General features: G+C 37.3%; 2 protein-coding genes across 2 annotated transcripts; both read right to left on the reverse strand.

Moving 5' to 3' along the window:
* Window positions 1–2,328: 2,328 nt before the first annotated feature.
* On the reverse strand, window positions 2,329–4,065 carry LOC110721699 (SKP1-like protein 14). Its single transcript, XM_021900899.1, has 2 exons — window positions 3,634–4,065; window positions 2,329–3,013 (listed from the first exon to the last, which is right to left on the reverse strand). Exons 1-2 carry the CDS (start codon window positions 3,937–3,939, stop codon window positions 2,837–2,839), a joined length of 483 nt encoding a protein of 160 aa, XP_021756591.1. The 5' UTR covers window positions 3,940–4,065; the 3' UTR covers window positions 2,329–2,836.
* A 902-nt stretch (window positions 4,066–4,967) lies between these two features.
* Window positions 4,968–9,587, reverse strand: LOC110721389 (protein MID1-COMPLEMENTING ACTIVITY 1-like). The gene is made up of 8 exons (XM_021900524.1): window positions 9,498–9,587; window positions 8,672–9,109; window positions 7,733–8,118; window positions 7,402–7,511; window positions 7,102–7,173; window positions 5,684–5,790; window positions 5,494–5,587; window positions 4,968–5,383 (listed from the first exon to the last, which is right to left on the reverse strand). The coding sequence occupies exons 1-8, from the start codon at window positions 9,585–9,587 to the stop codon at window positions 5,331–5,333; spliced, it is 1,350 nt and encodes a 449-aa protein (XP_021756216.1). The 3' UTR covers window positions 4,968–5,330.
* Between the last annotated feature and the right edge of the window lie 11,195 nt (window positions 9,588–20,782).

The following is a 20,782-nucleotide window of genomic DNA, read 5'->3' on the forward strand; positions in this document are numbered from 1 at the left end:
ACCGGCTTTTTTAAGTCTTTATCCTTTTGTTTTGGAAAGTAATGTATTTTTGTAAACAAAAATTTATACTACGTACTATGTATCTTTCTATCTTTCCAAGTTTATACTTCTTCACAATTTATATCTTTTATCATTATTATAACATGAATGTACTTTGGAAAGTTAAATAAATTTAGATTGTAGGATTAAGTTTTAGGGAAAAAAATTAGTGAGGTAATTAATACTTTTGATTTAAAAAAAAAAAAATATGTATCCGAGTGTATTTAAAGGTTGTGCATAAATTATATAATTAGGATTTAAAGAATTTTGGTACAAGATTAGGATTATTTGTGCTATCTTCTTATGAATTTATTTCATCTGAATTTTGTTTACCAATTAAATTTTATTAGCTATTTAAGATTTTCACTTTTATTTCATTAAAAAAAAAAAATCAATTTATTATATACACTTTATTGAACCTAATCTACCTTAACAACACCTCATTAGTAGAGGTGTCAATTCGAGTAATCGGATGGAGTTTGGGTTAACCTAGGACAGGGTGGGTATGTTCGTGTCATGATTACCCTTAATTCACCATCGATTTCAAGTCAATATTACCCTTTTTAATTCACCGTCGATGTCAAATCAATATTACCCTTTTAATTTGCCGCCGATTTCAATCAGAGCTTGTTGATCCAAGGTCGGGTTTAGGTAGGGTCAACTTCATATCAATTCATATTAAATTCACATCAGGTTCAAAAGGGGTTTGACTGGTTAATTTTGGGTCGGATGACTTAGGGGGGTTGATTCCGATTTGGTCGATTTTGATTTGGTTAACTTTAGATTGATTAACATAAGGTTGATTTAGTATTGGGTCAATTCCAATCCGATTCAAATCCTTTTTGTGTTTGGTTGGATTTTGGTCGGGTTGATTAAATTCAATATTAAATAAGGTCTCTTTTGAACTAGAGTAATTATTGAGTTATTACCTTATTAATGGGTCGATATTAGGTCATTCATGTGTCATTTTTCATATTGTGTCATTAATATATACGGGGTACCAATTATTAGTTTAATTTACTCATTCGATCACTTCTTGTGCCATTTATATCCTTAAGCCAAATTAAAATCAAATTATCAATGACTTATCATACCTACATAAGTGAGATGATAAGTAATGAATTATCAACAAATTGATAGATAATAGCCACATATGGTGATATAGACACAAAAGAATGTCATAATTTTAAGGTTATTATTACTCTTCAACCGTAGGATATCTTAATAGGCTACGAGCAATGTTAGTTTGCTATTTTGTATATTACTAATTTAATTTGTTTAAGATATTAATTAGAGTTTTTAGGTTGGGTTTAAACTTATGGTTGGTTTGAAATTATAGGTAGGATTAAAATTATGGTTGGTATTAAATTACGGTTGGTTTAAAATCATGTCGGGTTGAAATCAGATTGGGTTAAAATTGGATCGGTTCGGGTTAATATCAGTCTGGGTCAAAACGGATTAGATTGGATCGGGTATTTGTCGGGTCGATTTTGGGTCAGGTTGAGTTCAAGTCCAGTCAAATTGGGCTGAATTCAGGACGGGTCAGATCGATGTCGCGTTAAGATCAGATTGAGTCAAATTCGTATTCGATTTGAGTTAAATCAGGTTTGAATTTTGAATTTCTCAGGTCAAATTAGATCGATTATAATTCAAAACGGATAAGTTTTTTCGGGTCAAGTTGAATCCTGTACTCATTACTTCAGTAGTGATGAACTTAATTTTAGAAATTGAACATAATGCACTCATAAAGTCGAGGTAGTCAGGTAAATATTTTGTACAATTATTCAGGTGGTCAAGAAACATTAAAAAAAAATTAATATGAAAATTGATAAACTGCATTCTCTAGAGGGAATTTGTGTTATGCTGTGTGTTTATACTAATATAAAAATAGAATGATGTAAACAAAGGTAAATGAGATTTGAACCATTTGATATAGTAAAACATAATGGGATTGTTAGTTCTTTTAATTAAAAACATTAACAATTTACCCGTGCAATAGCAGAGCATAGGCAAATCATCAGGATAAAAATGCAAGAAAAGATAAGGTTTTATTTTGTTTTGTCTTTACGTACTGAGAGGACCATCTCAACCAAAAAGGTTAAGCTGGTGGTTGAGGCCCAAGAATATGTTTTATACTCTACCACTCCCCATACTCGACGCGAATTAATTCCGCTTTGAAGGAGGGGTAGATGAGATTCGAACCCGTGACCTCTATGTCACGTTGGCTTTGATACCATGTTAGAGAACCATTTCAACCAAAAACTTAAGCTGATATTTGATGCCCAGGAATATCTTTTATACTCTATCACGTACTTTTATTTAACTTTTTATATTTTTGGTTGTAAAGAGCAAGAGTCGTAAAGGTAAATAATGTAAACGAGATTTAATTCCATGTCTTGAGTACTATCTCTTAAGATTTTAATCAACTAAACTAGTCAGTCATTCACATTTGAGTGTAACATTAAGCATAAGGTTTTTCATTACATTAGTCGAGTGAGTGTTGTTGACTCGGCTTGGAAATTGAAGCATGAGATCCTTTATACTCCGTAGAACTTTATTTTTTGTTTAAGAATGTTGTTACAGTCTTGTCAAAAAAAAAAAAAAAAAAAATTACTTTTAATTATAAAACATAAATTTATTCCACACAAACTTTCTGAGTAGAAGGGAAGAACTGCAAATTTCAAACTAAAAACATAAACACATACACAAAATAAAAACAATCACAATGTGTCAACAAACAATCTAAATATTAGATAATAAACACTGGTAATCGATTTATCCATCGAACTATCAATCTTTAATTTTCGAATGCCCACGGGTTTTCATTTCGAATGTTCGCTTCTTCTTGAGGAGTAAAATCATTCTTGATGTTAAAATGAGCCCTAATCTCTTCCGGCGATTTTCCTTTAATCATGTCAGCCACGCATTGAGTTATCAACTCCAACAAACCTTTTATCTCCATATAGTTTGCAGCCTGCAAATCATCACACATAATTTCATCATTAGTATACACAATTAATGAAACTGACAATCTAATGCATAAAAATACTAACAAATAATATTCAATAAAACATTTAGAAAGAAAAATATATATTAAACAAATTCTTTAATTAGTTTAGATATATGCTAGCTCATTACCTTCCAAATTGTAAAAAAAATTAAATTAGGAAAATAAACCTTGTAACTAATCCAATAATATTACATAATATGGAGTAACATTTATTCATTTTTTATAGTAAAAAAAATAAGTTAAAAAGAGTATGTAAATAGTGCATTAGTCAAAGTGATCGATACAAATATTAAAAATAAAGAGAGTATTTCATATTAGACAAACGTGAAAATTGAAAAAGAAAGTACGTGAACACTTAAACAATTATAATTCTAAGCAAATAAATCGATCAACACGTACGTAATGAATTGAATTCTTCTGTCATAACTAATTATTTACTTTGTATGAAACAGAAGTTTACAGATATTAATAAACAATAAGCACAAAAGATATATTGAACAAGAAAAAATAATTTCTGTCAAAAAAGAAAAAATAATTAATTAATTGCTGAAAATAAAGAGAGAGGAAAAAGTATTTGTACTTACAAGAAGGAGATAATAGAGGGTGTTTAAGTCCATATTATTGGCGTACTCCTTATCCCATTGCTTAAGTTGCTCATCAGAGTCCGAATCTTCGGTAGCATGTTTCTTGCAATATTCAATAACCTTAGAGAGTATTGTTCCGGTTACAATAGACACCGGAATCGGGCTATTGATGTCGTCGAGATCCTCGATCATGTGCTTGATGGTTTGGGATTGCATTGCAACGTTTTCGTCAACTTCGAATTTCTCTCCATCGGAACTCTTAAGGATTAGCTTCCTAGACAAAGTTGAAGTAGAGGTTGATGCCATTATTGCTACTGAAAAGTTTAGAATATTAAGGGGGGGAAAAGGATGATTTGGAGTACGAGAGTATATGATTAGACTTTGAAAGAGTGCGAAAAAAAAGAAGGATTATTTGGAGTATTTATAGAAAATATGGGAACAAGGGTTTTACGTTTCCTAATCCTAGTTTATTGTAAATTCTTGGTGCACAAGCAAGTAAACTTTCCTTCTTTTTTAACACAATAAGTTATTTTGTTGTGTTTTTGGGAAAATAATATCCCAAGTTAATTAAGTAAACTAATGTCGGTAACAAAACAAAATCCTATTTGACCTCAATCGTTATCCACTAAATAAGTCTTAGCCTAGAGACATTAAGGAGTTGTAGTAAGAACATGTTCACTTCACCTTATTTTTTGTTGATCTAAAATACAGTACATGATATTTCTCTTTTAATGTTACTGATTTTTACTGAATTGAAATTATTTTTACTGAGCTGAATTAATTTTTACTTAACTAGATTTATTTTTATTAAACTTAAATTATTTTCACTGAATATTACTCGTATTTTTTAAGGTGAAGTAAATAGAGTTAATTCATAAGCGCTTTCAATAGAAAGTGTAAAAGGCGTACATTAACCTAATGTAAATTGATACTCTATAGTATATACCTCTCCACCGTAATAGTTGACGTTCTGGTGTATTCAAATATGAACTATACGATCATTAACTCGTGCATGTTTACATTTAAGAATACTTACCAGGCATACATAAACGGGTTTACTAATTTTGTACCTACGCTACCTTATTTTGTACTACGTATACCATTAATCCATTATTTTGCAAAAATTGTTGGAATATTGTTGTAATCTTGATTTGATTGGTTTTGCTGAGTTAAGAGACTGCCTGAGATTGTTGAGCAATTGTGCTTTCAGCATAATTCACACCTATTCTCAGGTTTACTACAAATATTCTTTATGTTTGTATTTTGGAACTTCTACTTCTCTGCTCCTGGATGTAGCACTACATACATAATGCTAATTTGGGCAACATTCGGGGTAAGAAAAGGATTCAAATCTAAACATTACGGTGAGAGGAGTAATAAACTGGACTTATAAAAGGGTTGTTTATACTCCAATTTTGCATAGTTACTCTGCACTATGTTTCCTACACTGAACTATATACATAACACTACCATGTAATATCCTCATTTTCTACTTCTAAGTGCAAATAGAAACAACAGCCTAAGTTCTCGCTCTCTCCCCATCCCACCCTCTGTGGTTGGTGGCAAAGAAGAGGATTTCAGTTGATTGCACAGCCAACCTATGTAAAGAGCAGCTCTCCATATGGCAAATGCGGAGTATATTGCGTGAAGCATGTAAGTGGAAGGCAGTATCTATGATTGATGTTCCAGTCACTTATTCAGAACTCCATCTGCTGTACCGAAGGTGGGTGTGCCATGGTCTTCATGGGACCTACATTCATGGTTCAAACAGAGGAGATTAATTTTAATACTTCTAGCATGCAACGCAAGAACTAAAATGACAAACATAGTTATTGCTGGTTAGGCTACAGTAAAAAGCACCTTTTACTCCCCTAATCTCCACTTCTCGCCATTCTTGGACAAGAGAGCAGCAGCAACATAATAAATGTGAGAGAAAATCGTCACATGCGCCTCCCTGAACAACAATTTGGAGCTAAGAAAATATGTGGAGAGCAGAAATTATGACATGAAGGCTAAAGACATGTTGATCAGCTAAGTGAAAGAGTAAGACCTTGACATTGAGTATCTTGCGAAGCTTTTTTCTAATACAGCAAGTGTAGCAACAACATGACAATACCAACGAGTATGCTGTCAATTCATTGCATGCATCTCCTGAAGCTATATAGCATCAGAGACAAGAATAATCAGGGAAATAAATTAGAAATTTCATGGTCATTATCATTGACAAACTCATTAGCAGTCCCTCTATTTTAACTCTAATAACATTGTACTACATCGTTTTCAAACAAAACAAAAAGAGGAAAGAAACCTTTAAATATAAGGAAATTGACTTTTAGATATGATTGTTGATTTGAACATGCCAAAACAAAAAAGGTGGCAATGACACTATGAATGAAGTAATAGTCTTTTTATGTAATTGTAATAGTCAAAACAATGGATAATTTCGAAATATGTGAATTTGAAGAGGCTGTAAAGCCAGGCTGAGGCAGCCGATCTAAATTGATGAAGAATGGCAGAATGCAGAGGAAAGCGTGATGCTTCGGAGAAGACTGACATTTACAACAAATTAACCGCTTAGAGACTTTGTGCCAGTTCAAAGTTAATTTTTAAAGTCTGAGTTTTCCTTTTCATAGCTGCAATTTTTCTATCTCGAGATACACCCACGGCTCAGCCCATATCTTGTTTCTGAATTACACTTCCACGAATCATTTTAAGGAAAATGGAAGAGGTCAAAAACAATCTTAAATAGTACTCCCTCCGTCCCATAATATTGTTCCTAATGAGTTTTTTTCACGGTATTTAAGAAATGGGAGGATTAGTAGAAAAAATACCTTAACAGTGGAAAAAAGCTGGACAAAAGTACAAGGCAAGTGGATATTTTAAGGGGAAAAAGTGAAAAGTACAATTATAGTCAAAAGTTAGAGAGAGAAAATGGAAAAAAGTACAATGCAAGTGGATAATATAAGGGTAAATTAAGAAGTTCAATGAATAAAGTAAAAAAAAATGAGGATACAATGGTCTTTACATACTATCCAAAAATATAAACAGGAACAATATTTTGGGTCTCCAAAATAGAAAAACAGGAACTATATTGTGGGACGGAGGGAGTAGACAAAATTTTGAGTATATGTAAACACGAATCTCCACCAAAATTCTTCCTTGACCTATTAAAGATGTTTTTTCCATTACAACAACAATACACTTAATACGATTCTAGGCACAGCAAACTTACATTTTATATCAGATTACGAGGTTTATAGCACGAGTATATAATTGGGTTTTGGTGATCAACTCCAGTTTTCCATTTTAAATGGGGAAAGCAAAGCTTGCTAAGAACAGGATAGCATAATACTACTGAGCCAAATTTTTTTTTTATTACAATATGAACCTATAATCTACATGATAACATTACTAAGATACTATCAGATCCTAAATTGAGAATAGTAAAGCAAAAACTGTGTTACTTACACATGTGCTTGTTGTTTGCCACTGATGCAATCCTTGAAAATGTTCCACAAGGAAAGAAGAATGTTTTTAAACCTGACAATGTAAACATCAATGAATTAGCCTTATTAGAGACTTAAGAGTTTATCATCCAAAGATGGCAAGGAATGTGGTATATTAATGCCCTACATTGCAAGTGAAAAAAACCAAACTTGATCGCAGTATAGCTTCTCAGATCTAATTCACTATTGTAATTGAAAGGCTGTATATTTGTATGCATGTCACATAAGTAGTAATATAGGAATATAAATAGAGAAAACATACACAACTTGGGCTTGGAGCAACAGTCAAGCAGGTCAGTGTGCCAGTCCTCCATATCATCTGATCCCCTGGCATATTGCACCTCATATTCTGGAGATGGTATGGAAGTATTCCTGCACCCAATTGTACAAATATGGGCAAAACAATTTAGCCTAGACATCACAGTCAAGCTCCACTAGACCACGCCTCAACAGATAAACCTAATAGACTTAACTAGTTACACAGGCAAGAAAACATGCTAGTGTAAATACAGTATGCAGAAAAAAGGACAGATAATGCAATAAGAGTTCAAATCTAAGCATACATCAATCTTTTGGGACAGGGCTTGAATTACCTGACAGTAGACAAAGCACCAATACTCTTATGGCAGGTCTCAATGCCAGAAAATGCTTTTCCATCGTGAGATTTTGAATAACTTGCCTCCAGATTTCTGGAGTGCCTAGAGGCAGCTTCGGTTACCTCAATCAAGTGTTCAATCACTTGACTATGTTGGACATTCATGGAAGACTGCGACCGCTGCAGTTCCATCTGAAGCTTCTCATTTTCTTCTAGAAGGGCTTGTTCAAATCGCATGCTTGGATATGAACAAGAAAGGGTCTTCTTGAGCAGCACAGTATCAGCCATTGATGGTTCTTTATTCAAAATTGCAACTTGCATCTTTCTGTCCTCTTCCTCTAATGTGTAGTCATATTGATCGTTTTGGATACGTTCTAATCTTTCCTATCCATCAAAAGAAGGAATATATTGAATCACCTAACACACAGCCCGCGCAACACACTCTCTTAATTTAAACAAATTACATCCCGAAGGATAACCCAGAGAAAATTAGCCCACCATTCTGTTATCTTTATCTCTTAAGCTGTATACAGATCATATCAACTATCATGTAAATATACACCACCTCAAGTCATTCAGTTATTTTTTCTCTCAAGCAGTATTCGGATCATATCAACTATCGTGTAAAGTTACATCACCTCAAATCATCAATACATTGGCATCAACAAATGCCAAAGCAAACCCCAACAAACACTTGAGACAAATTATAATAAAGCAACTGTAACTTTGCAGCATATGAGCAATTGATCAACAATAAATCAAAGAAAATCAGCAAACAAGTAACATCCTCATTTGCAATCACGAAAAGCTTAAACAACTATTAAGAAACATATGACAATGCAATAAAAACCGCAATACAGCCATCAGATATTACATTCTAAATAATTCCAATAAAGGACCCAATGCAAATATTAAGTAACAAGAAATTGATCTTCACCTTGAAGCGAGCATTGCTAACAAGCGTTAGCAAAGGCATAATCCGCAAGTAGCGATCGATCTCGTCTTGAATGCGCTTAAACTGGTTCACAATGCTCCACCCCATTGCTAACAGATACAGATAACTTTTATCCTGGCAACTATGAACTAACAAATAAGCCCTTTTCAGTGCATCTTCCAACTGTTCTAAGGGTTCACTTGTTTCAGGGTATTTTTTCAGCTCTGTTATCTTAAGCTGCTCCAACAAATTCCCAATTAATTTCAAGTGATGAGCAAACTTTTTGCAATTCTTCTTGTGCAATCTAGCCCTATTTGCTGCATCTACTATTAACCCTATTAACCCAACCGCATGAACACCCGCTATTTGACCAACATTCCCAATATCTTCCAAAGTATCCCAATTCGGTATTTTCACTCTTTTAGGACTTTTATCAAACACCTAGCAGACACCCAACTAACTAAACCGAAGTTAATTTGGTACAATTTCTAACAAATTGAGACTGTTTTAGGCATAAATTGCGCAATGTAGAGCATGAAATCAACTACCCCAGAAAATATATAGACGAATTAAAGCCCAAATCAATTATAAATAGATCAAAGTTGCCTTCTTTTTTTTTGTTGGGATCAAACGAGAGAAAAATAAAAACAAACAATCGCAAATCCGAAAGTAAAATTAATAAATTCAATTCATTAATTCCAACAAATCATTGGAAATTGGAAAAGGAAAATAGTACAGAAAATGAAGAGATATGAATCTAGAAAGGGAACAACTTGAAGAGAATGAAGACGAGAAAGGCGAAGAAAATGAAGAGAAAAAGATAATCTACAAACACAAAGAATGTAGTGGATCCATGATTTCTATTCTTCTTCTCTTTCACTTTAACTGGAGTCTCGTCAAGCTGCTGTAGTCTTGCCATCAGAAGACTTTGAGGGTGTCGGTTTGTGATCTGCCAACAATTATTTGGAAATCTGTAAATCTAGAAATCGTGCGTATGTACGAAAGTCTTGTGTTACACCACGGAGCACTGATACTCAGACTTCTATCACTATGATGACTATGACTGTGTTATGTGTTTGTTAGTGGTAGACTCGCAGCAGGATATGTGCCTCGTCTTTTTTAATGTATCATCGTATTTGTTAGATTTGTCTCATATATATAATTTCCTAAAATTAATTTGTAATATTTTTTATGTAGTCATAATTAAGGATATTAATTGTTAAAATATGTATATGTATATGTAAATGTAAAAGTTAAAGTTTTACAAGTAAAAAGAAACCGAGAAAGTATTTGATTTGGTATAAGTGTAGCCCTTAGTTATTGTTTAGAGGGTGTTTGGTTTGTTACTCACTTATTTTACTAGGAAAAATTGCCGAAAATAATCCCACCTATGGGGTGTTTGCTAAAAATAACCACACCTTTGGGTTATTTTTAAATAATCCGATCTTTATACCCAATCAGCTTAAAATGGTCCTAAGTGACCGGTTACCTAATAAATAGGTTTTTTTTAGTTTAAAGTACACGTGTCACAACGTGATTGATCAAAAAATAACTTTTAATTTTAATTTTTTTTTTTAAGAAAATATTATTATTAATTAATTTTAATCAATAACATAATACTAAAACAGACACACGGAATGACACATGTCATTTCCTGATGTTATATTTTCCCTCCAAAACTCTCCTTCCCCTTTTAGCAAAAAATATTTTATTTTTGGAATATTTGTATAATATAACTATAATAAAATTATTCCAAATCTTAAGTATCTTTATATAAAATGTATTTCTTTTTATTTAGTGTTCTTAATTCTTCCTACACAATTTACCTACAATATTAATCTAACTCATTTTTAACTATAGAAAAAGAGAGCCAATGGTTCAGGTACAAGATACTATCATTACCATCTGGACATTCTGAGTATTATTGAATTTTTCCCAAAAAGTAATAATAACATTGATTCATATAATAGATATTAAAAAAATTACTTAAAACAACACTTTTTATAATAAATGTTGTGTTCGACAACTATATCAACTCCCTATGTCCCTATTTTATTGCCCCATTTGACTTTTCACGGTCTCCAAGACATGTGTTAAAACATTTATATCTTCATTTTTATACACGTAAAATTATTAAAAGGTGATATTAATAAATTTACATTAAGATGAATAAAACAAAATCTCACTCGACTATAATTTCTTGTAGAATAACATGAATTAATGGTCAAAGTTTGACTCAAATAATTTTGGCAATGGGGCAAAAAATAAGGGAAGGAGGGAGTATATTCAATTATAGGAAAATGTGAAATATCAATCAATTTTTTGTTATTATGTAATTAAATAAATTAATATCTTAGTAATATAAAAAAACAAAATATTATCTTTTGTTGAAACATGTTTTTTGGTGCTTAGAGAGCCACAAGGGCGGGGGTGATAATCGATTCCAAGATCTCTTGAGACCGAGAGGGAAGCTCTAACCACTTGAGCTATTCTTTTAAAACATGTAATTGAGATAATAAATTTATTACATTCGACATTATAAATAAGATGCATAGTAAAAGACACGTCGGATATAGTGACAAGTGACATCTTCTTGTGTATCCTTTTTTTCGATAAATAGATATCATCTACAAATAAACTTTTCAGGCAATAAACAAACAACGATCAAACTGCAATTATTGGATAGCTTAAAACACATTTTAATATAATAACAAAGCGACGATATCATGTAGAGCATCAATTCATAAATAGGAAATGTACTATTAATAATATAGGTTTGTGTTGCCTAAATTTTATTTATTATTATTGCCTTTAATGATCCGAGTAGTATTTATTTTCATTGAAACTATTTTATTGGATATAAAGGTGATATATTATTTGTAATTTATATATTTACATGTATGTTGTGCTAATAGTTTTACGGAAGATTTTATATAAATAAGTTTTTAGTCATATAGTCACTAGATTGTATAGTTTTAATTATCGGGAATAATATGCATCATTAATGTAATATAATATACACTACATTTAAATATTTTCAACACAACTAATCAACAAGAATTTTTTATTCTCAATTGCATTTTTAATAATTTTTGTCTTATTGTTTTATTTTTCTATTTGCATTGCATTTGTTTATTCTACAAGAGTTGCCTCATTTTTATATTATATCACAATTAATATGGGAAAAAGATTATTACTATCGTGCATCGCACGGACACTAATCTAGTTAACTAGTTTAAAACTAACTTGTTTAAATATAATTAAAAATTAATAAATAATAATAATTAAAAATTAAAACAACCACCAGCTCCAGCCTCGGCCACCTCTCCGCCCCACCATCGTCCCAGACGCCAGCTCCGTCGCGCTCAGAGTGTCGTACCAGACCGGCCGATCGCCGCCCCTACCCCAGCCCCTTCCGTCACCTCTAAACCACCAAACCCATTACTAAAAATCCGAAATCAAGGCATAGGAGGGAGAGGGGGGCTGAAATGGAGGCAGGGGAAGGGAAGAGGGCCGAAATTCAGGGCGAGGGGAAGGGGAGGTGGCCGGAAAAGGGACAGGGGTGGGGGAGGGAGCCCAAAACGTGGTGAAGAAGGGGAGGGAGGTTGTGATCTGGATGCCTGGACGGGGAAGGATTTTTCGAGTGTAGTTGGTGGTTCCAGGGGAGGGGGAAGGGAGTTGGCATTTCAAGGGGTAGGGCGGTCGGCACGGCGCTCCGGCGCCAGTGGGCAGGCAGCGTGGAAGGCCGGTGGGAGGGAGCAACCATGGAGGGTGGTTGGGCTGGTGGGGGTGTTTTTTTTCTTTTTTTTTTAAATGAAACAAGTTGTTTTTTAATTGATTAAGTATAATTTTTATTTTTTATTTTATTTTTTAGACTGATCAGTTGCCGACACGTGTCATGTACCTTGCTATAACAAGTTAAATAACCGGTTGAGACCATTTAAAGCAGATTAAGTATAAAGGTCGAATTATATAAAAATAACCCAAAGGTGGGATTATTTTTAGCGAACTGTCATGTGCTGACTACTTTCCCCAAGTCCTTTGCACGCGGCCTACTAGAGTCACCTCCCGTTAGACTACTAGTCAAGGCTCCCCGAATGCTCAGCAAAGCTAAGTGTTGGTGTTGTAGGTTAAGTGTGGTTGGCTTGGAAAGCACAAGTGAGAATGTAAGAGAAAGCTTTAGAAAGGATGCTTTTATAAATGCTTGAGAGAGTACAAGTGTTGAATATCTCAAAAATGTATGGGAGGTTTCCTATTTATAGGCTCCTTCCCTTGTCTAGAATGTTCTAGCCTAGATAATTCTTAACCTCCTCAAATGGAGGGTTCTAAAGACCTCTATACCATTCTGAGTACATACAACTTAATTAAAATAGTCTAGAAGCATCTCCAAAGATCTAGCCTCTAAAGTATGTACAAGTTATCCCTAAAGTGTTCTAGAGACTTTCGGGTGCATCTTGAGCTATCACGTACATTCTAGATAGTTTTAGGCCCCATCTTCTAAATCTGATTGCACCATCATTCTCATTGGGCCCAATAACGGTGGGTCACCAAGTTTGGGCTCATTTGTAGTCCATTTGGCCCAGCCCATGGCCCATTATTGTGTTACTGTCATGGGCATGTTCACTGGGTATAATGGCAGCCTGCTATATAAAGCTCTATAGGGGAAGGTGCTCTGGCCTAGCCAGCCATGCACCAAGGGCAAGCCCCCTAGGCCACGATTATGTCTTGCTGCCTTGTGACCCTAGTGAGGGGTGGGGATGTGTGGGTCGTGACATGCTTCCTACCCAAGTGACCCCGTCAAGGCCGTTCCTCGAACTTGGCTATCTTGTCCCGGAATTGCCATAGGTCTCCTTCTTTTTCCCATGTGGCTTCGCTGTCTGGAAGACCTTTCCAACGAATAAGATATTCGTTATAGCTTGGTACCCCTCTTCTCCTTATAAGCCTCTTGGCTTCGATTGTTTCGATGTCCCTCTCGAAGGAACGCCACCACAGCCGTGGGCGCTCTCTGTGATTCGCCTCTTGTTGGATCTTCATTGTCTGCATGATAGGGCTTTAACATGCTCACATGGAACACCGGGTGAATCTTCAATCTAGCGGGTAACTCAAGCTTGTATGATGCTTTCCCAACCTTTCTCAATATTGGGAATGGTCCCTTATACTTCTGCACAAGGCCCTTATGTACTTGGCGAAAGACCTTGAATTGTTGTGGTAGTAGCTTCACCATCACCAAGTCCCCTACTTGGAATTCCATTGGGCGCCTATGCTTGTCAGCCCATTTCTTCATTTTCTTTGCTGCCCTGTCCAAGTAAGCTTTGGATATATCAAGTTGCTCATGCCATCCTCGCGCAAGCTTATAAGAAGTTAGGCTACTCCCTGTATATCCTGAGGCAACCCCTTGTGGAGTCAAGGGTTGTTGTCCCATGACAAGCTCGAATGCGCTCTTGCCCGTTGCTTCAGATCTTTGTAAATTGAAGGAGAATTGGACAACATCCATATACTTGGCCCAATCTCGCTGGTTGGCACTCACATAGTGCCTTAGATAAAGCTCGAGCAAGGCATTCATCCTCTCTATTTACCCATCCGTCTGGGGGTGAAAGCTTGTTGAGAAATGAAGCCCGGACCCAAGCAACTTGAATAACTCCGTCCAGAACTTTGCCGTGAACCTTGGGTCTCGATCACTGATGATGTTCCGAGGCAAGCCCCAATATTTCACTACGTTCTTGAAAAATAGATGGGTTGCTTGCTCGGTTGTGCAATCCCTTGGTGCCGGTATAAACGTGCCATACTTGGAGAAACGATCGACCACCACCATGATAGAGCCATACCCATCTGACTTAAGTAGGGCTGAAATGAAATCCATGGATACGCTCTACCATGGCCTTTTAGGTATAGGAAGTAGCTCAACTAATCCCGCCGGCACACGTTGTTCAATCTTGTCTTGTTGGCACACAAGACAAGTCCTTACATAAGCCTCCACATCATGCCCCATGTGAGGCCAATAGTAATTCACCTCCAAGAGTGCCAACGTGCGTTAGATACCCGGGTGGCCAGCCCACATAGAATCATGGCACTTTTTCATGAAATCTCGCCTAAGATTATCCCACTTAGGCACAAGTAGTCGTCGCCCAATAGTATAGAGAATCCCATCCTCCACCCAAAACCTTCGGGTTTTGCCTTCCTTGGCTAGGTCCATGAGCCCCTTAGCCATAGGATCCTGAGTAAGACCATGCTTGATTCTATCCAAGATGGTACTCGTGGCGCGACTAATAGCTGCAAGGGTAGCATTTCGGCTTAGAGCATCGGCGACAAAGTTCGCTTTGCCTGGCTTGTACACCATGACATAGTCAAATTCGACCAAGAAGTCCTGCCATCAGGCTTGCTTAGGGCTTAACTTCTTCAAATTTTGAAAATAGTTGGTTGCAACATTGTCGGTATAGATGGTAAACCGACTCCCAAGCAAGTAGTGCCTCCATATCCGCAAGCAATGAATTATGGCCGTCATCTCTTTATCATGGACAGGATATCTCCTCTCCGTATCATTTAGCTTGCGGGATTCATAGGCAATGGGATGCCCCTCTTGCATAAGAACTCCACCAATGGAAAAATCAGAGGCATCTGTGTGCAGTTCAAATGGCTTCGAGTAATCTGGTAGGGCAAGAACAGGTTACTCAGTAACTGTCTTCTTCAACTCATCAAATGCCCTTTGACATTTCTCGTCCCAACACCACTGAGTCTTCTTCTTGAGCAAATATGTCAAAGGTGCTGCCTTGGCCGAGTAGCTCTGAATGAACCGCCGATAATAATATTCCAGGTCAAGGAAAGATCGTAATTCAGACACGTTCCTAGGCTCAACCCACTCTTGGATGGAGCGCACCTTGTCATGCTCCATCATGATTTTCCCAGCCTTGATATGGTGCCCTAAAAAAGACACCTCGTCCTGTGCGAACGAGCATTTCTCCTTCTTGCCATACAGCTCGTTTTCCCGTAGGACCCTGAACACTTGCTCAAGGTATTGCACATGCTCCTGCAAGGTGTTACTATACACAACAATGTCGTCGAGGTAGACGACCACAACTTATCCAAGAAAGGCTGGAAGATTTTATTCATCAGTACAAAAGGTTGTCGGGGCGTTGGTAAGACCGAAAGGAATTACCAAGAACTTGAATGATCCATAGAGAGTCACGCATGTCGTTTTCTGCTCATCACCTTCGGCGATGCGTACTTGCCAGTACCCCGATCTAAGATCAAGTTTAGAAAAGTACCTAGCGTTCCCCAATCGATCGAATAAATCTGCCACAAGAGGAATGGGGTATTTGTTCTTCACAGTGATCATGTTCAACACTCGGTAGTCTATGCACATGCGCAAGCTTCCGTCATGTTTGCACTGGAACAAAACAGGTGCCCCATATGGTGCCTTAGATGGCTGAATAAAACCCGCATTGAGCAGCTCCTTTAACTGGTTTCGTAGCTCCTCAAGCTCAGGTGGGGCCATCCTATAAGGTGCCATGGCTGGAGCCTGGAGGTCTCGCCCCAGGTTCCAGCTTGATCTCATGATCCACTTCCCTTCTAGGGGGAAGCCTTTTGGGAAGTTCCGGAGGCATGACATCTTCAAACTCCTTAAGAACTCTGGAAACTTCCAATGGCACCTCTTGTTGCCCTTCGGGTTTTTATTCAACAATCGTCGCAAATGTTTCTTGCTTCCTCTTGATGCCTTTGTTGAGCTGTATTGTAGACAACATATTGGCTTCTGCTTTCTCTCGGGCAATAGGGACTGACCATGCTCCTTGTCCCCTCTTGATGGTCAACGAACCATCTTCCTTAAAAGTGATGGCTTCACTGAATCCATGAACTCCAACCCAAGCACCAAGTTGAAATCGTCCATATCGACGACCGTAAAGTGCCATTGTCCCCTTCCATTCACCCAACTGAAGTGGGACTCTATGAGCCACACCGTGGATTGGTGCAGGCGTAGTGTTCACCGTCTTCAAAGAACCCTTCTTCTTGGTGAACTTAATACCCAATCTTGTGGCTTCTTTAAGTGTCACAAAGTTGTGGGTAGCACCAGTGTCAACGAGTGCTTTTGAAGCCTTTCCCCCCCCCAACTATAGCCTCAACAAACAAAAAATAAGGCTTTATATCCCGGGGCAGTGTACCTACCTTGGCCAGGTCTTTGTCCCCTCGGGTTCCTTCACCGTGGCCTTGACACTATTGCATAGGCGCAACGTCCCCATTGTGCCTCATCCCCTGACGACTCCCTAGGTGAAGTAGCCATGATAGCATTTAGCTCTTCTTTTGTGGGCACTCCCTGGCCAAATGATCGCCCTCGCATAGGAAGCAATTCAAACGCTTTGACTTCCGGTCCGAGTGGGATCTCTCCTTATCCTTATCCTTCTTCTCAGACGATTTACCACCATTGTGGCTTCGTTCGGTGGGCTTGGCTCCCCCACCTTTCCCTTTGTTACCGCTACTCTTGTTGCCTCTCTCCTTCTTCGACTCTTGCTTGAACTCGTACAAGGATTCGACGGCAGCGATGGCATCAGCAAGAGTTTGGACATTTCGGCGCTTCAACTCCTGCTCGGCCCACCGTTGTAGACCATCCATGAAGTAGAGAAGCTGAGTCTTCTCCGACATCTCAGTCACTTCTAGCATGAGTGAAGTGAACTGTTTAATATATTCTTTGGCCGACCCAGTATGCTTCAACCCACGCAAATTCTTTATGGCAACCTCCTCCGAATTTTCTGGATAGACTTGCTTCTTGAGGTCGCTCTTGAACTCGTCCCAGGTGTTGAGTTGAACAACACCCTTCTTGATGTCGGTCTCGCGTCTTCTCCACTAAAGAATGGCACCATCCTCCAAGTACATAGTAGCGGTGTTGATTTTAGATGCATCATCCTCCAAATGCATCGCACCAAAGTACTTCTCGATGCTCCATATGAAGTTCTCAAACTCCTTTGCGTTGCGCTTCCCGTTGTACTTTGGTGGTTCGGAAACCTTTAACCTAGGTCCTTCCCGAACAGTGGCACCCCCGGCCATGGCCGACTTGCATAGCACAACGTCGGCGTGCAAGGTTTCAATCTTCTCCATCGAGCTGGTCCTCCTTTCCACCGAGTCAATTGTGGACATGAGGAGATCCTTCAGTTGGGCCATCTCTGCCCTAATATCTCCAGCCACCTGACAGACCAAAGATTGGATTTCCACCTTCGCCTCTTCGGTCCCGGACTCAAGGTCCTTAACCCTTCCCTCAATATCATCGTAATGCTCGGTGAGGTCATTGATGTTGTCTCGGTGCTCTACGCTGGCTTGCACTACCCTAGCCACTTTCTCTTCAAGCACAGTAGTGCGACTAGCCTTCTTACCGGGGTTTCCTTCCTCCACCCCCGAGGTAGGAACATCTTCCTTTGTTTGTGCCATTATCCCGACTCCGCACTTAACTTCTTACACCAACTAGCTCACAAACGTAACAGATCGTCCCCTTTGATCGACGTTGCTCTGATACCACTTGTCACGTGCTGACTACTTTTCCCAAGTCCTTTGCACGCGGCCTACTAGAGTCACCTCCCGTTAGACTACTAGTCAAGGCTCCTCGAATGCTCAACAAAGCTAAGTGTTGGCGTTGTGGGTTAAGTGTGGTTGGCTTGGAAAGCACAAGTGAGAATGTAAGAGACAGCTTTAGAAAGGATGCTTTTATAAATGCTTGAGAGAGTACAAGTGTTGAATATCTCAAAAATGTGTGGGAGGTTTCCGATTTATAGGCTCCTTCCTTTGTCTAGAATGTTCTAGCCTAGATAATTCTTGACCTCCTCAAATGGAGGGTTCTAGAGACCTCTATACCATTCTGAGTACATACAACTTAATTACAATAGTCTAGAAGCATCTACAAAGATCTAGCCTCTAAAGTATGTACAAGTTATCCCTAGAGTGTTCTAGAGACTTCCGGGTGCATCTTGAGCTCTCCCGTACATTCTAGATAGTTGTGGGCCCCATCTTCCAAATTTGATTGCACCATCATTCTCATTGGTCCCAAAAACGGTGGATTACCAAGTTTGGGCTCATTTGGAGTCCATTTGGCCCAGCCCATGGCCTATTATTGTGTTACTGTCATGGGCGTGTTCACTAGGTATAATGGCAGTCTGCTATATAAAGCTCTATAGGGGGAATGTGCTCTGGTCTAGCCAGCCATGCACCAAGGGCAAGCCCCCTAGGCCACGATTATGTCTTGTTGCCTTGTGACCCTAGTGAGGGGTGGGGATGTGTGGGTCGTGACCATCGTTGTCAAAATCGCGATCCGGATCGTGCGATCCTACGATCCCATTTTAGCCAAATGCTTCGAATCGGATGCAGAATCGCAGAGTAAGCAGGATCGTTGTAGGATCAGTCAGGATCGCACAGGATCGTACAGGATCGGGTGGGATCGGACGATCCTGTTTTTCAATTAAACTATTATTAGTTTGTACAGGATCGATTAGGATCGGACAGAATCATGCATGATCGGTCAGAATCGAGTAAGATCGGTTAAGATCGTACGATCTTCCTTTTAACTTATTTAAATGAGCCTAATGTAATCAAACTTTTCTCTAAGCTAAGAAAATTACTATCCAACTACTAAAACTATAAATTTTACCATTTTTATGGCTTAAAAAATGTTATCTAATTATGTAACAACCCTTTTATTACTATTTTTATCAATTTTGTAGAATCTTACGATTCTACGATTCGATTTTGCCGATTCGATCCTACTCCTCTCACCGATCCAAAGTAGGATCCCGATCCTTATAACCTTGGTCGTGACACAACGCCCCAAAGATGGATTATTTTGAACAATTTTTAATTAAATAACAAATGATAATTAAACAACTTGTCACAACTACTCCATTTGTGTTCTGATATTTGTAAAAACTAAATCTTCCATATATGGAGTATACGTAGCTTATATCTTATGAATGTAAATTACGCGTTCACTTAAGAATTTTTTACTTTTCTTATCGATTACTAACAACAGTAACAAGTATGGTCGTACGGAGTAACAACTATAGAATCTTTTCTTTTTTCCCTTTTTTTTTCTGAAAACTTCGTATGAAATCCAGTACTTAACTACATATGATCTGATTGTGCTCTCGGAATATATAGGAAGTACATATGCATTTCTTATAATATGCTCTGAATTTATATATCCAAGGCAACGTCACATGGGTTGATTAAATAATACAGTAAGGAATAAAATCATCTCAAATGGTGTCTACGGAGATGCAAAAACATGATATTTGCAAGGTGTTTTTTTCCCTGGTGCAATTACATCAACCCAGGCAAAGTCATAAAGATCAAAATTTACTTTTTTTATAAAAATATATATATATATATATCACATAACTAATTAATACTAAGAATAATCGGTATTCGGGGCAAAAATGAGATTCTTCACGTTAATCTCCTTGATTACTTGTAAAACATTAACTTTTGCATTACTTTGACAGTTTGACCTGGTTTGATTATTACTAATTAAGCTTGAGAGTTGAGACCAAATGATATGATGAAAAGATAAAAATAAACTCCGTCTTTAATAAACTTAAATATAAGTACTTACTAACGGATGATTAAGCTCCGTGATCAAACAATTTATTCATTTAGTTCGGAATTGTGAGGAAACGACAATGGAAATAATCACATTTGAGAGGGCTGAGAACCTGAGGTTGAGAAACTGGTGCGAAAGACATCATGGTCTTTATGGAGGCCTAAAATTAAGAAGGAAGACCGAGGAATGTGGAGAAAAAAAAAAGAAAAAAAAAAAAAAGCAACAATGAGCCAAAGGGGATCGTCCTAAATCCAAGTGCTTCTGCATCTAAAGCAGCACAATAACTAATCAAAAAAAATTATGAAGCCAATGCTCCAACACCAGGCAATAGCAGTTCACCTCACTCAAATGTTACTAGTAGTGAATACTGATAGCCGTAATTGATAACTCATGTCTTTAAATATGTCAACAAAACAATAGAGTAAAAATTATACCATTAGGTTCAGCATAACATGTACATTAAAAATTTTATATAATTTTCTGCCAAAGCATTAGGAGCAATAACTGAATAACTGTAAAGTGCAGGCATTACAAAAAGAAGATTA

Source organism: Chenopodium quinoa, unplaced genomic scaffold (genome assembly GCF_001683475.1).
Source record: "Chenopodium quinoa cultivar QQ74 unplaced genomic scaffold, ASM168347v1, whole genome shotgun sequence".
NCBI lineage: Eukaryota > Viridiplantae > Streptophyta > Magnoliopsida > Caryophyllales > Amaranthaceae > Chenopodium > Chenopodium quinoa.

Excerpts from the sequence above, each read along its gene's own strand:
- LOC110721389 (XM_021900524.1), bottom strand. The coding sequence starts at position 9,587 with ATGGCAAGACTACAGCAGCTTGACGAGACTCCAGTTAAAGTGAAAGAG. Across the intron at positions 8,119-8,671 it reads TTAGCAATGCTCGCTTCAAG|GAAAGATTAGAACGTATCCA; the intron begins GTGAAGATCAAT and ends TTTGATGGATAG. Across the intron at positions 5,384-5,493 it reads GGAGATTAGGGGAGTAAAAG|GTCCCATGAAGACCATGGCA; the intron begins GTGCTTTTTACT and ends CCATGAATGTAG.
- LOC110721699 (XM_021900899.1), bottom strand. The coding sequence starts at position 3,939 with ATGGCATCAACCTCTACTTCAACTTTGTCTAGGAAGCTAATCCTTAAG. Across the intron at positions 3,014-3,633 it reads CCCTCTATTATCTCCTTCTT|GCTGCAAACTATATGGAGAT; the intron begins GTAAGTACAAAT and ends GATGATTTGCAG.